Source organism: Mesoplodon mirus (genome assembly GCF_964341445.2).
Source record: "Mesoplodon mirus genome assembly, chromosome: 5".
Classification (NCBI taxonomy): domain Eukaryota; kingdom Metazoa; phylum Chordata; class Mammalia; order Artiodactyla; family Ziphiidae; genus Mesoplodon; species Mesoplodon mirus.
Genome location: NC_138980.1, coordinates 129,681,425 through 129,698,804, shown reverse-complemented (window position 1 = coordinate 129,698,804; position 17,380 = coordinate 129,681,425). Strand labels below are relative to the sequence as shown.

General features: G+C 43.5%; 1 protein-coding gene across 3 annotated transcripts in view; it reads left to right on the top strand.

The window, feature by feature from the left end:
* PIK3R1 (phosphoinositide-3-kinase regulatory subunit 1) overlaps nt 1-17,380 on the top strand; it is a 342,820-nt gene that overhangs the window by 309,216 nt on the left and 16,224 nt on the right. For all 3 annotated transcript variants that reach the window (XM_082620676.1, XM_082620675.1, XM_082620677.1), the window contains 5 exons: nt 5,138-5,230; nt 5,670-5,744; nt 11,741-11,872; nt 12,652-12,853; nt 13,067-13,146. In XM_082620676.1, coding sequence (XP_082476802.1) covers nt 5,138-5,230; nt 5,670-5,744; nt 11,741-11,872; nt 12,652-12,853; nt 13,067-13,146 — 582 coding nt within the window. The remainder of the gene's footprint in view (nt 1-5,137; nt 5,231-5,669; nt 5,745-11,740; nt 11,873-12,651; nt 12,854-13,066; nt 13,147-17,380) is intronic.

Genomic DNA, 17,380 nt, shown 5'->3' with positions numbered 1-17,380 from the left:
AAGCTGCTTCCATCAGTAATGGAATACTTGGCTTGGGCAGTCTCTGGAGTCCCAGAATTTCAGCTTAAACTTTCCATTCGTCCCTTCCAGGCACTAACTCTAAAATATCCTTTTTTATGGAGAAGGCCTCCAAAAGGTGTAGCTGTGTGCTGGTTTCATCTTGCACTTTGTAGCGGTATTGGCACCATTTAACGTGAGGCATGCCACTATCTCCCACACACCACTGGTGCCCAGGGACTGTTCAGGCCTGTCCATGTTAGTGATTTGGGAAGGGCCTAAGTCGGGAGAGAAGGCTCTCTTCTGTGTGACTCGTTGTCACCAGGGCAAAGGGGGAAAATAGAACTAGTGGAAAATGCAGCACCTATGATGTGTCATCAAAAATTCTTTCTACAGGGCTTCCGTGGTGGCGCAGTGGTTGGGAGTCCGCCTGCCGGTGCTGGGGACGCGGGTTTGTGCCCTGGTCCGGGAGGATCCCGCATGCCGCGGAGTGGCTGAGCCCGTGAGCCATGACCACTGAGCCTGTTCGTCCGGAGCCTGTGCTCCGCGGCGGGAGAGGCCAAGGCAGTGAGAGGCCCGTGTACCAAAAAAAAAAAAAAAAAAAAAAAAAAAAAAATTCTTTCTACAACCTGGGACACCGACTTCATTGGTGTCCCTGTTAAAGACTGATATCCTCTCTTTTTTTGAAACAATACACGTCTTGGCTTCACCACTGCTTTTAGACCCTTTTGCTGTTCTTTCTTATCTTCTTTCTCCTTAAGTAATACTGATTTCTTTTGATGAAAAGTGATTCAGCTAAGTGAAAAACTGGTGTTGGCTTGTCACAGAGGAATCTAAAATTCACCCAGTTTTAAGAGTGGACTTGGCTCTCCAGACGTGTACACTGGCTACAGCAGGATTCAAAACCCAAAAAACATTCCTCATTCAGATATAAAAATCTGTCTGAAAGGTGAAATCAAATGAGAACTTACATGTAAACTTGATGAGGATCATGCTCTGCTAATTTGTGTTTTGTTTAATAGCCACCATGTACGATCTCTACATTGTGTGTGTGTGTGTGTGTGTGTGTGTGTGTGTGTGTGTGTTTAGTTCCATTATGTTTTAGTTTATTGAACTGTATGATGTGGTACTTTATCATGGGCTTTTCAAAGAACAACTTGCCAAATTTGGTACTTCCTAGCAATTGTCATTTCCTGTTGGAATTTTTTTAAATGGGATCTAACGGAAGCGTAAATATTGACCTTGTGTATTTAATAAAATTAAAGGAATAGTTGATTTTAGGATTGTTGAAATAATATTTTGCTTTAGAATGCTTTTTAGACTTTTACTGTTAATTGATCCTATTGCCCGAAATAGAAAATGTGAACTTTAAAAGCTTACTGGGTGAAGCTTCCACATCCCATATGTTTAAATATTTTAAAGGGGAAATGGATTGAATCATAGATATTGTACTAGAGAATAGGAAATCCTTGAATTGTTATTTTAAAAAACCTTGTCTCTTTGTAAAATTTACCTTTCAAAACTCCCATTGAAAAACTTTGATCAGTTATGATGCTTTATACATTTGGGTAATAAGGTTTTTTCAATATTAACAAAATTCAGTGGTAAATTCACTCGATGTGTTACAAAGGAGTACCTGTACTTCCTAATATATATGTCTAGTTTTTTTCTTTTTAAAGTATTCTGGGGTGTACTTTGAGAAAAATGTTGTTATAGATACCTGATAGCCATCACAATGCTTTTTAGAAACTTCATGTAGTACTTGTATGAGTGAAACAAATGATATTTTGCAGCTCAGGATATGCTGCATGGAAAGTAAACTACCATGTTTTGCCAAAGAAACATTGAAAGGACTAAGGAAAGGCTTTTTTTTTTTCCTCCTTCTTCAAGCTGAAGTGAAGAAATAAGAGTGGCAGAAACAATTTTATATGTAGTATTTGCCAACCCAATAATATAACAGCTCTTGGGTGCATATTTCAATCACAATTAGGTGAAATCTTTAATTATCACTTAATTTAACTTTCATATTTGCCTGCAGAAATAATTGTGTTGATAAGATTCTGAAAGGAGATAAACCTTTATTAAGTAATTCCATTTTTAGTTGCCAACTTTAAAGGTTTTTTTTTCTTCTTTTAATTTAAAAAAATGCCTGTGTAATTTATGAGGGAAGGAAAAGAAGAACGATGCATGTTAGTTGGATGAGTGTCGTGTGGATATGTGGCTTCATGCATTTACTGTTTAATCTTTAGCTTTTTGCATTTGGCTGTGCTGAGATCTCTAAGTTTGAGAGAGCTAAGAAGAGAAGCTACAGTGAGTCCTAATTAATATTTCTCTACAACATGTCTCTACCTTTATGTTTTCCTTCTGTTACATGTGCCGATAGGATGATATTTCATTTTGCTCAGTGTAGAAGGCATCTATGAGGGAGGCTATTTTTGTGAGCTGATAATCTAAGGCAAAGGGAAGTAGTCTATACTTTATCAGAGGAATGAGATGCTATGCTCTTTCATTTTATAGTATTCCTTTTTTTATTTTACAGTGCTTTTAACCAAAAAAAAAAACTATGAAACTTTCAAGATATTTGTATTTTTTATTAAAGTATAGTTGATTTACAATATTGTGTTAGTTTCAGGTATACAGCACAGCGATTCAGTTTCATATATATATTCTTCAGATTCTCTTCCCTTATAGGTTATTGCAAAATACTGAGTCTAGTTCCCTGTGCTCTACAGTAGGTCCTTGTTGGTTATCTATTTTATATATAATAGTATGTATGTGTTAATCCCAACCTCCTAATTTATCCCTCCCCCCACCCCAAGATATTTGTATTTTTAAGTGCTTTTCAGGTATACTCATATTTTAACAGATTTGGGTGACGGATTTTTTCAGGCAGGGGGTGGGGGTCACCCGCATGGATTTGCTTATCATATATAGCATGTCCTAAAACTTACTACTAACCCAAAACAGATGACTAGCTCCATTTCTGGATATTCTGATTCTGGGGGTTTGTAGTCATACCCAGCATTCTGTCTGCCTGGCAAGTTCTCCAGATGATCCATAGGCACAGGCCAGCGGGGGAAGCACCCGTGAGATGAAGTGTCCATTCAGCTCTCTGCATCGTGACTGTCTGGCAAGTCAGTGGCGTATCTGTCCTGCTTTCATGAAGTGCGAAATGTGTTCAAGTGCTGTTGCAGTAGGACAAAGTGGCCCAGGAAACTGAGTGATAAATTTTGTGTGCCCTGCGTTCAGATGTTGATAAGCCCCGTGTCCAGATGCCATGTCCTCTGAGACAGCTTTTAGTGGGGTCTTTGTAGCATGAAGTCAACTCAGGAATCTTTCATCTGTTGTTGACAAAACTTGCCCTTGCTCAGGCTATAGGACTGCACTCTTCAACAGTGTGGTCACTAGCTACATACAGCTATCTCATTTTAAATCACGAACATTAAAAATTCACTTCCTCTATTGCAATAGCTACCTTTCAAGTGCTCAGGAGCACTTGTTGGGTAGCACAGCTAATAGAACATTTCCGTCATCACAGAAAGTCCTTCTGGAGAGTGCTGCTATAGGATTTTCTTCCATAACTTAGCTCCTCTCCTTTTATCCTGGGTACTTGGAATAGCTAATAGCGTTAGGTGGCAAGGTCACATTACTGTCTATCTCAGGAAACAGTGCCACCTAAAAGGGTCTTCTGCTACAGGGCCTGGGTTTCCAAAATGACGTAAATCATACTTAATTCTCTAAGGTCAAAATGTAGCATAATCTTACTTGACTATTGTCTTGTGAATCTGTTGTTTTTTCTATGCTGACTCACTGTTAGAAAGATGGGCTTCATTAGAAATGTGCTTATTTAACATGATATATGGCTTATAATAAAAATCACACCACTAAAATCTCATTGAAACAAAATTGTCAGTATTTAGTCTTTCTTATTAGATTATATTAACTATTCCTAGGTGAGAGTATATACACAGCATTGAACCTTAAGTGTCTACAAATTATTTATTGATGGCTGATAAACAGACTGCACATGTAGGTATTTTCATGAAGACTGTCATTTTACCTATATTTTGCACTTTGAGAAATTTGAGATGAGTATATTTAGCTCCCTCTTCTGGTATATTATGAGAAAAATATTTGTACTTTACTTTCGTATATTTTTGGAGTGAAAATACAGTTATCAGTGTTATGTTGAAGGGCATTATTTGTGTCATCCAATTAGACTTTTTTTTCCTTTGTATCATTTGGTAAAACATGTAAATAAAAGCGTGGAAACAAGTTCATGAAAGCACCACATTTCTTAAGATATTAACTGACCAAAACATATGTAAGCAAATAAAGGCTTTTCAAGAGCAGGTCCATGGGGATTTAATTTGAGTCTCAAGTGGCCAGGGATCATTTGTACTGGCTTCGGATCTGATATTAAGCCCACCCCACCATTTGTGGGGCTTGGGGCAAAAATACAAAAGGAAGGCCAAGCAGCCTGTATCTAAATATTTTAAAGTTATAAATCATATATTGATTGTTAACAGACTGTTCAGTAAGATATGTTCCATTCTCCTACCTGGGAAGTTACTTCTTCACAATGACCAGGAAGCCAGATTTGAATTTAGAGTTCTTGGGTTCTCAGTTCTGCCTGAGAGTGTGGTGATATGGGGAGAGCTGGTTCCCAGCCCACGCCTGGCTTGGCCCTGCGCTGCCAGGACCTTTGCGCATCCAGACTCCGTTCCATCCTGATCCCCACTCCCCACAGCCCTCGCCCACTCCCCAGGTCCAAAGGGGCACCCCTGCGGGGAGGTCTGCCCTGGGGAGGATGGACCTGGGGAAGAGGCCCGAGAGGCCACTGGGGCAAGGGATTCCAAGCTTCTGGGAAGTGTTCTGAGTGTGTCCTAGGAGAGAAGCAGTGGGCGTGTCCCCTTGGCCCCCCAACCTTATCACACTGTGGGAAGAGGCACAGCTGGGGGGTGGCCCGCAAGGAGCCTTCTAAACACAGGGCCCAGTACGGGCTCTCTCTCGTTCCGGCCTGAGGTTGCTGCCATCCCAGTAGAACTACATGACTCTGTGTTCTAGTCATCTTCACTGATGTTCACTGCATGGGATTACCCCCAATTAAACATAACCGCGCAATTGTGTTTATTTGCAGCTTCGACTCTTCCAGACCTTGCAGAGCAGTTCGCCCCTCCTGACGTTGCTCCACCGCTTCTTATCAAGCTAGTGGAAGCCATTGAAAAGAAAGGTAATCCAACTGGTAGAGGGAATCGGTTAACGGGTTATGGCCTGATTTCGTGGGTGTTATCATTTATATTTGTCTCGTGGACATTCATTAAATACACTCCTTGCTACCTGTGCTGGACCCACAAGCTGTTTGTTGCAGTGACCTGGGGAGATAATCTTGGTCTGACTTCTGACTCTACACTAAAATGTAGTTATTGTATGGAAACTGTTAACTTCTCCCTATTTTAATAAAGAGAATTAACTTGCTCCTCAGTAGCCAGGTGATGTGGCCAAAATTATTGACATGCCAGATAAGATGAATAGTAGGAGTTGACTTCCAGGAATATTTGGTACACATCTAGAATAGACACTGGATGGAAACTGGAATGTCTCTCTGGCCGCAGGCTCACACATTCTCCAGAGAGCTGTGTTTTGCATACTCAGTATGTTTTGTGTCCTAGGTCTGGAATGTTCAACTCTATACAGAACACAGAGCTCCAGCAACCCAGCAGAATTACGACAGCTTCTTGATTGTGGTGAGTGTCACAGAGCTAGAAATACACATGGGAAAGACGATTCTTACCTTTCTGTTTCAGGTAAAGCACAAAACATGTGAGCTTAAGTGTGCAACATTCTCAGTTTGAAGGGAGCTCAGAAATGTGCACACTTCCCTCTGCCCTGTTACGGTAAGAGGGCAGACCTCTGATGTTTGTCTCCTGAGTTGGGGTGTGTGTGCCTGCCTGCCTGCAGGTACTTGGCTGTCATCACAGCCATGAGCCTCTGGGTGCTGTAGAAACTGCAGAGGAGAGAAGCATCTTGGGATTTCTCTGCCTCTGCTTATCTACCATCTTTCTCTGACCCTGCCATTGGCTACATCTAATTCATCTGGACCAGTTAAAAAATTAGTTATAAGTCTATGCCATTTAACAAAGGTCTCTTCTGACCTTTCCCTTTTTCCCTTTCTCTCTCTTTTTCCTTTTCTTTGCCCTTTCTTTCTGTCTTCCTTCCTTGCTTGCTTGCCTTTTCATGCCATATTTACATCAAGTAACATCATGATATTGTTATCTTTTGTAATGTGCTGGTAAACCAACTCTCTGGGTGGGGGGGGAAAAGCCCTGGTTTGTAGCACTTACCCACTTCTGTGGTGTAAGTCTTCTCACCGTGGTTAATTTCAAGCTACCAATGTGTTATCACTGAACTCTTGGGAAGAATTGTGAGCCAGTACAAGTCGGCTCAAGCACACCATTGGTTAAATGACATCAATTAATTTAACCAAGTGGTGGCTTTATTATTTGTCCCTTCCCTCCTTTGCCATACAGAATAAAACTGTACAAATGTAAATTTACTGGCCATCATTCTAGCAAGTCATCTTCTACATCAACTTCTAGAATCTCTCAGATCCTTCATTCCCTCCCAGTACTTTTCTTTTTATTACTAATTTTTTGTCTCACACTATTTTAACTGAATTTGGGTGTTTGAACCAAAAGGAGTGAAACCCAGTTTTGGAAGAAGCACTTTCAGACGTGCAGTTATGCAAAGAATGCCCACATGACATTTAATAAACAAAAAAATTTGAAGTGTGAGGCAGCTTCAAAACGAGGCAGCTTATGAAAATTTCTAGAAAAGATGTTTCTGGGAAAAAAGAAGGAGATTAGATCTTTATCAGTCGATAGTTTTACTTGAAATGCACCGCCCAAATGTTTGAAGCTTAAAAGAAAATTTTTTTTTAACTTTCATTTTTCCTTTGTACATGGAAATCAGTCTTACACACACACAGGGCACATCCTCCTACACACATCCAGAGTAGGTCATTAGAGGTTGACTGGCAGAAAAGTCAAGGTGGAAAGACTTGTTTTTCTTTATCTCTTAACAGCTTTACCAGGGTGTTAAGGAAACACCAAATTTTGTCCTAGCCAACTGAAATAGAGATACATGTTTTGGTCAGAAAATTGGTCAAATCGAACTTGTTAAAAGCCACAGGAAGTGTTTTGACTTCAGAGACTGATGAAATGGGAGTTATTTGCGAAAGAGCGGTTACGTTTTTAAATGTGACCCAAAACAAAATGATGCAGTTGGGCTTTAAAAAAAGCTTCACACCACCTGTAAGATGGAATAAATAACCCAAATTCACTTCAACAAGATATTTTGACAGACAGCTTTCTTTCCGCATTTGAGATCAAAACACACATAGAAAACTGGTTTCCCTTGAATTTTGTGCTATAAAAGTGAATTTTGTGGCAAAACAAAAAGAGTAAACATTATCTCAATTTAGGAGTGAGGATCCTCCAGGACTGTTTCCAGCCTGAGGATTTTTCAGTCTATAAAAAAATCGTAATATCCTGGAGGAAGCTCAAAGATAAGTCACTTACACTAAAAACAAAAAGTATGGCTGTGAACCAACCCCATGAGTTACCAATGTCTGAAAAGGACAGGCGTGGGTGGAGGACAACAGCCTACATTTATTAGCACCTACTAAGTTATTTTATTTCATCCACACATCAGTCTTGTGATATAAATATTAGTAACTGCTGATGGTAAAGCCGTGACTTGCATCCAAATTGTTCTGACTCTAAAAGCCCTTATTCTTGTTTTCCCCCCACTATATTCCCCTAAAATAAAATATTTTTCTTGTTTTTTTTAAATTTTAATGGTGTGAATTATTTTCTTTCTCTCTTTCTCTCTCTCTTTTGGTTTCTCTTAACCTGAATTAGGCTTTTCCTTTAAAAGTTCTCATTACAAGAAAAACCTATGTGTGTGACTCTGCGTGTTGATGGATATTAACTAGACTTACTGTGGAGATGGTTTAACAATGGTATATACAAATATCAAATCATTATGTGGTACACCTGAAACTGATATAATGCTGTATGTCAAGATACCTCAATTTTAATTTATTTTTATTTTTTTTTAAAGAAACGGTAGAGATTTTTTTTTTTGACTGTGCCACACGGCATGTGGGATCTTAGTTTCCCGACCAGGGATCGATCCCACACCCCTCTGCACCGGAAGCACAGAGTCTTAACCACTGGACCTCCAGGGAAGTCCCAAGATACCTCAATTTTAAAAATCAGCCTTCTGCAGCCTCAGCACTGTGGACATTTTAGGATGGATAATTCTTTGTTGTCAGGGGGCTGTTCTGTGCGTTGTAGGGTTTCAGCAGCACTCCTGGCCTCCACCCACTAGATGCCAGTGGGATTTTTCCCCCGGTTGTGACAATCGGAAATGTCTCCAGGTGTTGAGAGATGTCTCCTAAGGGTGGAAGTGGAGCAGCACAATTGAGGAGCCCAGTTGAGAACCCTTTACTTAGATAGAGATCAATCGGGGAGGGGACTCCATTCCAGTGGGAGAAGGGGTGAAGTGTTGGAGAGTCTACTGGTTGCCCGTCAGGAGTAGACTCAGAAAAGCAGGGTAGAAGAGGGTGGAAACGCCCCAACCCAGACCTAAAGATTGGGTGGCTCTCCCTGAACTAACTTCCACTGTCATCACATGACAGATGTGTCTAGCTCTTGGAAGAGCACATTAGCATAGCTTTAATGCAGAAAAGGAGACTGCTAGAGTAGAAGTCAGAAACCCCAAGGAGCTTTAGAAGTTGTCTATAAATAAATAGAACATACTACATTGGCTCTAGTGGAATTTGACATAAGGTGAGCTGATCCAAAGACTTGAAATAAGGTTATTTCATTCAAAGGTTATAAAGGCTCTTTGGAATACACCTCATGTGTTGGAGAAGGGCTTCAGTGAATGAACGTCACTCTCAGGGCTCTGTGTAGCTCAGCTCACAAACATTCAACAAGCACATTCTCTGCTGAGCACTGAGGGATGTGAGAAGAGCAGATAAGAGCCACAGTCCGTGCCCTGGAGGGACTGTCAGTCTAGGAGAGACACTCGCAATTACCATAGTGGGAAGTGTCAGGTGTCATAGAGAGATGACTCCTGCAGGGGGGACGTGTGGAACCTTTCGCATCTTAATGTTTATACCTCATCACCGGGCTTCCCTGGTGGCGCAGTGGTTGAGAGTCCACCTGCCGATGCAGGGGATATGGGTTCGTGCCCCGGTCTGGGAAGATACCACATGCCGCGGAGCGGCTGGGCCCGTGAGCCATGGCCACTGAGCCTGCGCGTCCGGAGCCTGTGCTCCGCAACGGGAGAGGCCACAACAGTGAGAGGCCCGCGTACCGCAAAAAATAAATAAATAAATAAATAATATACCTCATCACCAAATGGTGTTTTAGGATGAGCAGATTAAGTAATAAGAATTGGCTGGGCAAAGTGATATTAAATGAAGTATACAGGGGGCAAATTTGGGGGGAGGGGGCAGCAGCTTGCTGTAGAGTGGGTGGCTATGGAATGCTCCAACAGAGATGCACGCACAGTTTTGTGTGGCAGTCACACTGGTAGTTGCGTTACTTGCCACATGGACCCTTTATGCAGAGACCCAGTCTTGCCCTTCCCCACACTTATTAGAGATGGCATATGCCTCTGGTTGGTTCTTTGTGGGACATTTAAGTGATTTAAGCCCTTGCTTCTCCACCTTTTCATTCTTTTCCTCAAACTAACCTATCCACATTTGCTGCCAGCTCAGGACTTTCCTGAGCTTTATGGTATTGTGCGATTATCTTTCATAAGTTCTGCCTAGTTAGTGGGACAGGTCTGGCTGATGATGATGCGTCCAAGGAGCTTTGTTAACCCAGCCTAAGTGCTTTATAATGTCACAGCTGGTTCATGGGCATCCAGGATGCCCCTTCTCCTTCTCATGCTGAATACCTGCGAGTAAACTTTGATTCTCTCTCATCCTCTCCTAGGCCACAACCCAATCCTGTCAGTCTCCTAGTTAGGTGACTTCTTGATAATGTCTCACACGTTTCTAACGGCCCTGAAATCCAGATTACCACGAGCGGTATCAGCACTTCCATCAGCCCTCCTTTCCGACTCATTTCGAACGCCACGATTAATACAGCTGTTGAGAAATGCAGCAGTTTGCTCGTCAGGGCCCCTGTTCTCCGCTGAGTACGTGCACGAGTCCCCAGATAATTTCCCTCAAGTCCTCTTTCCTGTCAGTAGTGTTCCTCCTTCAGCAGTGACCGGGGTCCGTCCTGCCTGCAGCGCCCCTCTTTCCACCGGGCAGTGTGCCTCATTCTATACCCCAAGTACTCAGAGAGCGGCTGTGCTTCATACCACCCCAGTGTTGAATTGCCTGACCTGTTTTCCAGATGAAGGACTTACTGGACAGCCTGCCTGTCTTATCTTTCTTCTGAGATAGTTCAGTGCCCCCCAGTTATATTAGTAATATCTTAATCAGAATACCCTGTCAGAACTAGGGAGAAACATGCTAAAGACGTTCACGTCACTTTTATGGCCGTTCTTGAGATTGACTGCTAAAATTCTGTCATAGCTTACTGTTTAATCAATCAGTCTGTACTTTATTGGGTTAAATTTATATTAGTTCTGATACGCAGTATTGAGCAATTCAAATTTTAGGAAATCTATGGATTTGCACGTCATGTTTTCTTGTTGCAATTTTAGGAAGTATTTACTGTGTGATTCACCATCCCTAGAACAGAACCCTTCTCAATCAGGGCAGAGCCACCGTCCAGAACGTACTTGCAAACATTGTGGGGGGCTGCATTTGTTTGCCGTGGCTGCCATAACAACATTCCACAGACTGGGTGGCTTAAAAAACAGAAACCTATTTTCTCACAGTTCTGGAGGCTAGAAGTCCCAGATCAAGGCAGGTTGGGTTTCTTCTGAGGCCTCTCTCCTTGGCTTACAGATGGCCGCTTCCTTGCTGTGTCCTGTGTACGTGCACCCTCGGTGTCTCTTTGTCCAAATTTCCTCCTCTTATAATACCAGTCAAATTGATTAGGGCCCACTCTAATGGCCCCATTTTAATTTAAACACCGCTTTAAAGGCCCTGTCTCCAAATATATTCATATTCCGAGGTGCTGGGAGTTGGGGCTTCAACATATGAATTGTAGGGGAAACAGTTCAGCCCACAACAGGAGCACTGTTTTTTGTTGCCCCCGAAGTCTGGGAATGTGTTCCTGGCATCATCGTGGGCAGGGGCCTTCACGCTAAATGCTTACAGGGTGGGGGACAGACCTACACAAGGGAAAAATGTTCTATTCGAAATGCCAGGAGCAACCCCTGCAAGAAACACTGCTCATAAATACGCAAGCATCTTACATTTGTCCTCATACTGCTTCCTTTCATGTGTCACACTGAAGTCGCACATTCAGAAAATCGGCCCACGGGCTTCCCTGGTGGCGCAGTGGTTGAGAGTCCACCTGCTGATGCAGGGGACATGGGTTCGTGCCCCGGTCCGGGAAGATCCCACATGCCGCGGAGTGGCTGGGCCCGTGAGCCATGGCCGCTGAGCTTGCGCGTCCGGAGCCTGTGCTCCGCAACGGGAGAGGCCACAACAGTGAGAGGCCCGCGTACCGCAAAAAATAAAAAAAAGAAAAAAAGAAAAAAAAAAAAGAAAATCGGTCCAACCGATGTCTGAAAAAGTTTTTTTTGCATATTTCTACCATAGATGCTGCCTCCGTGGACTTGGAAATGATCGATGTGCACGTTTTAGCAGACGCTTTCAAACGCTATCTCCTGGACTTACCAAATCCTGTCATTCCAGTAGCCATTTACAATGAAATGGTTTCTTTAGCCCCAGGTGTGTTGTGTCTTCTGAGAACCTCCCTGAACGTGTATTGAGATGTGGATGTACTTGTCAACTCAAGGGCTGCAGATAAAGAGAGATTTCTTAGAAAATGTTAGGAGGGGTCTGCCCCCAACCCCATCAGCACAAATGCCCTCCCTTAACCAGGGCATCTGATAGAAGAGCCAGATTCTAGTTTGCTTAGGAAGGCTGTCCACATGTTGAAATGGCTAATTGTTAACCTTTTATCAGTATTTTAAGGTTCACTATGTCAGCGAATGCCTCAGCCAAGTGCCAGCACTGGATTCAGGGAACCGGACTAGGACGCAGTGACTGGGGATGTTCCCATCACCTTCCTCCAGTGGCCATTAGAAAATGAGTTGAGGGAAGAGGACTCTCCGTTTTTGGAGCTAATGCTCAGTTAAAGTGCTTTGGGGACAGGAAATTGTGGTTCAAAATCTTCAAAGTTAAAACCTGTGATACTTATCTGCTGCTCCTCCGAATTAGCCAATCACACTTGAAGCCGCTCCGTGGACGGCAGCACACCGAGAACTTCTTGTGGTTTTGTACACCAAGAGTTTCTTGCATTTCCACTTGACTTGAGATTTTGACTTTCTCATAATGCCTTTTCTAATGAGAAGAGCAAATGTATTGTCTGCTGTTTCTGATGCCTTCCTTTTAAATGATCCCTCGGTAGCTAGAACAGAAATTGTCTAGGTGTTTATTCACTAATAGCTAGAAACAGTCTCTTATTCCTTTTGCTTTCTTTCTTTCTTTCTTTCTTTAACCTGTAGAAGTGCAAAGCTCTGAAGAATACATCCAGCTGTTGAAGAAGCTCATTAGGTCGCCCAGCATACCTCATCAGTATTGGCTCACGCTGCAGTATTTGCTAAAACATTTCTTCAAGCTCTCTCAAACATCCAGCAAAAATCTTTTGAATGCAAGAGTACTCTCTGAACTCTTCAGCCCCCTGCTTTTCAGATTCCCAGCAGCCAGGTAAGTGTTAGAAGAGCAACCTGGATTTTGGGGTGATGAGGGTAGTCCTAAGTTTATGGGTCATTAAGCTGCTTCTGAAGATACCAGTTCACAAATGCTTGTACATAGTTCCATCAGATACATTCACTTGAATATGCAGAAATGAAAATAAGTTTGTTGTTTAGGGAAAAAGGTGTCTAATCGATCTCTTTTTTTTTTTTTTTTTTTTTGTAGTTCTGAGAATACTGAACACCTCGTAAAAGTTATAGAAATTTTAATCTCCACCGAATGGAATGAACGCCAGCCTGCACCAGGTAATGCCTTCGGAACATTTAAAATTCCCTCACTGTTCGTTTTTTAGAGCCTGAAAAATGGTGGTTTTTAGTCTCCTCGGAAGTGCCATAAGTTTCTCGTGGAATTGAGATCCATAATAACATGTTACCTTATGACTTAAGGGAAAAATAGCTGGGCAGCAGCGCATATGGTCAGTGTTATCTAGCTTTTGATATTTTGTGGATTTTACATGGTCTTGGCTTCAGGTGAGGGTTGCTGGGAGAGCTCCCCGACCCCCTTAACTTGATGCTTCTGGATGTTGCATAAATTATGGCGTTGATTTTCGTTGCTGACATTTTTGTTTTTCTTTCTCGTACTTACAAAGCAGGGGATTTATAATTACTATATAATTTAAAGTATTTTGGAATGTGTTTTTTGGAAGCAGGTAGGCTGAGAAATGTCTTGTCAAAATAAACATTTTTAATAATGCAAATAGTATGAAACTAGGGGTCTACTGCAACAAGTTCGAGCAAGCCAGACACTTCTGTGAAAGCAGGCTGGCATTCAATTAGCTGTTTAAAAAAGCGGGAAATGTAGACCGAGTTAGCAGTGGATTTCATTTAAACTGATGTGTTTTTCCTCTACTGTGGAAAGTCTAATCAACCCTACTTTGCTGTATACTGGTTAAAAGTGAGCTGGTCGTTTAGAAAGTGATGAGGGCCCTAGAAGTGAAGTGGAGTTTCAGGACCAGTAGAAGGTGTTGCTTGTAGTCTGAATTTATGTCTTGAATTTAATTAAAACATCATGAATTTATTATTTATTATGAGTAACTCATGCAAATTACCAAACTTATCTCTGTATGAGCAAACGTGGGGACCCAGATATCAGTCATGCAATGGCGGACTATGTTGTGCTTTTTATTAAGGTGTTCCGTAGCTAGGCTTAGTTGTTTGCATCTGGAAGGGGCAGACAGAGAGGTGAGGGCCTAGACTTAAAACCCACCTGTAGGGATGGGATAAAGGATGGGATGGGTAACCACTCATGATACAGGTATTGGGAAGGGCTTCTGTCGACAGATCCAAAATACGGGATCCACAGGTAAGAGTGGCAGCATAAATACTACGTAAGGCAAGCCTGGTTCATTCCAAGTGTTCCAAATCCCAGAAAGCAGGATATGTAACAGGGATACCCTGGATTGTAAACCGCATCAGAGAAATCTGTCAACAGGTATGGCCCAGGACTGGAGTCCCAGAGGGTGACCAAAAGGTGTTGTATCGTGTGACTGCTTGGGTCACTCGATAATGGATTTGGGAGCTCTGTGTTGGTGTTCAAAGGCTGCCTTTGGCTCAGTAGGAAACGATGCAGTGATAGATTAGAAGAACCCTGTGGGGAGGGGAGAGGAGCAGGTGTGAACGTGGCACTGGAGCTGTTTATTGACTGCCCACTCCTAGACTGATCACTTGGGTGGGAAGGAAGAGGACCAGCAAGAACAGAACAGGACCCCCGGCCAAAGGATCAAGTTACGATCTTTCACTTCCTCCTGACCCGTGTGGAGGTCCATCTCAGAGAGAGGGAGAGCTGGGCCCTGCGTGCAGGGAAGGCGGGGGAGGTGCCCAGTCTTCTCACTGGCCAGCTCTCGAGAGGGGAGACGTGGAAGCTAAAAGCCAGACAGGGCTTGATACATACCCACACGCGAATTTATCTCATGGAGTTTTCGAGAATGTCTGCTACACGGGGTGTAGTAGAATCAGTGGTGGAGTTTAATGCTTCTGCTTCTGGTGTAAACTGGTTAAACGTCTTTCTCAGTTTCAGCCTAATTCCACCTAAGAAAAACTTCATCTGCATCCGTTTTGATAATGCACACTTAAGACTGCTTGCTATGTCATAGACCCTACCTACATCCTTCTACTAAGAAATTGGTGTATCAGTTTCAAAGGCAGATGGATTAGTTCCATCAGCTCTGTTGAAGAGCGATCCATAAAGCCTTGAACGTTGCTAGACTATCCCAGAACACATGTAGCCTCTTCCAAAAAATTGCATCCAAGTAATTTTTAAATCCTAGTTGGAGGCATTTCCGCCTTTGTGTGATCTCTGTCAACTATTCTGGAAATCGTATGGGACTTTTGGAATTAAAAGGTTGCTTCAGCGTCTCTCACTGGTGAAAACAGACTACCCACCCCAGGACAGTGTCCTCATTAACACCTTTGTATTCAGGAATGGCTCCAGTGCAGATGATTGGCAGGGCACCCTGGGTTAGAGAAATGACTTCTTTGGCCTGGTAGGAATGGGATGTTTTCATGGAGTCTTTAATCATTACCCCTGCACGTGCTCATCCCAGCGGGCTGGGAAGCACCGGCGCATCTCCGAGGGACACTCGTACATCATCCATTTGCAGTAACTTTGTCATGAATAGAAATGAGTGCTTGAATGATATTTGGGGGGTGGAGGACAAGCAAGACTATTATGGGGCCGATAGATACCTTTTCTAGTTGTTATCAGTTGGAACTTGAGATGATAGGCAGGACTAATGATGTGTGAGGCAGCGTGTCAGTTGCAATAAGACCCGTTAGCACACAGCGTCTCATTAAATTCTGGGCGGGAGGGTGTGTACTGTAAGTATAAAAAGAATTTGAGAGATGTGGTTGGTGACTTTTTAGTAGACAGGAAAAGCTCATAAGAAAAAAAAAGGACTTGAAGTGGGCTTCGAAGAATAGGTACAATTTGAAAAGCGGAAGGAGAAATAGCATCTCAGTTCAAGGAGTTTCAAAGATTTCTTCAAAATAAATGGGCAAGGACAAAAATAACAGCTTGATATTTTTACCGGATTTGAAAAAGCAGTAAATATTTTAGGGGACAGCGTCACAAAAAGCATCACTTGAGAGCTGAATGCATTGTCCAGCTCTCCGTTTGCACGTGAAGAAACTGAAGACCACAGAGCTTGACGGTTTCACCTGGTGCCACCCCAACCAGTGTGAGCTGGAATGGGTCCGCCGGGGTTGGGGGCACCCGGCCCAGACACCAGGCTGCTGCTCTGTCTGCTACCTGGGCTTTTGGAACCTTCGTGGGCAACGGGACTGCCTGTAGGGTCCAGTCAAAAAGTCCTCCGAAGTTTCCAGCCAGCAATAGCCCAAGAATAGGTGATATTTGCACCTATGGGTCACATATAGTAAAGGGCCCCAGCGCAACTGTTGTAGCTTTGGGGGTCAGGCTCCAAGTCGCTCTGTCGTGTATCATGCGGTAGAAAGAACAGTGCAAGTCATGTCTGGGTTTGAATCCCAACTCTCGCTGCTTACTTACCGAATTCATCACCAGGTCATTCAGCCTTTCCAGTGTTCCAGTCTGTGAAATGGGAATAACGCCTCTCTCCTGGGATGGTTATGAGCATCAAATGAGTTGAGGGGTACTGAAGCTCACGACCCTGTAGTATGTCCTTGGTGTCGTCGTGTCAGCTCTGGTGTTTAAGGCCCTGCCGGAGCTGGCCTCGTTCAGGGCTCCACGTCCTCAAGCCGCCTTCCTGGTTAGTGCCGTCTGAATCCTACCAGGCCGTTCTCCCCACTGGTCCCACGTTCCCATGTTCCCGACCGGCGGAGCCTGGCCTCAGGATGCCTGGAGGGGACTTAACGCAGATCTGAAAAGGACACTCAGTGGGCAGTTGCTGCCCCGTGGGCGCATTGCTTGGAGGGAGGAGGATGCCTTTGTCTGACGCCCTTTGCTCCCTGTGCGACTCAGGGAGTGGAGGCGCCTGGGTCCCAGCCCCAGCGCCGCCGCCCCCCGACCCCGCACCTTGCCCAGGTGCCTTGACGCAGTGCACACAGTGCACAGCCGTCCCCAGTGGCCCCGAACAGTGCCATCCTCTTCATCTGCACCCAGGGAGCTCCTCCCCTGCTTGATGTGCAGGGTTTTGACCCATTCACTACATTTATGTCCTTAAGCGCCCCGTCCTCTTATACGTAACTGTTCTGTAGTTCTGGTAGTTTCATCAGCTTAGCTACATTTCTCAAGGACAAAGGCTTCTCCTTTTCAGCTCTTCTTAGCGTAGAACTGGGCACAGCATAATAATCATCCAAATGAAATCTCAAAGAACTCTCTAACACACCAGCTCATTTGATGCATCCAGCACACCTGTGAAGGAAGGCTTCTCCCCCTGTAGGGAGGGAAACTAAGGTTTGAAAGGCTAAGCACAGAGTAAGCACTCCGAACTTGGTTGACAGTTTGCTGTTCTCTTTGTTACTGAAAGTCTTAAAACGGGTTAAAGCTGAACAGCAGGTTTTCTTG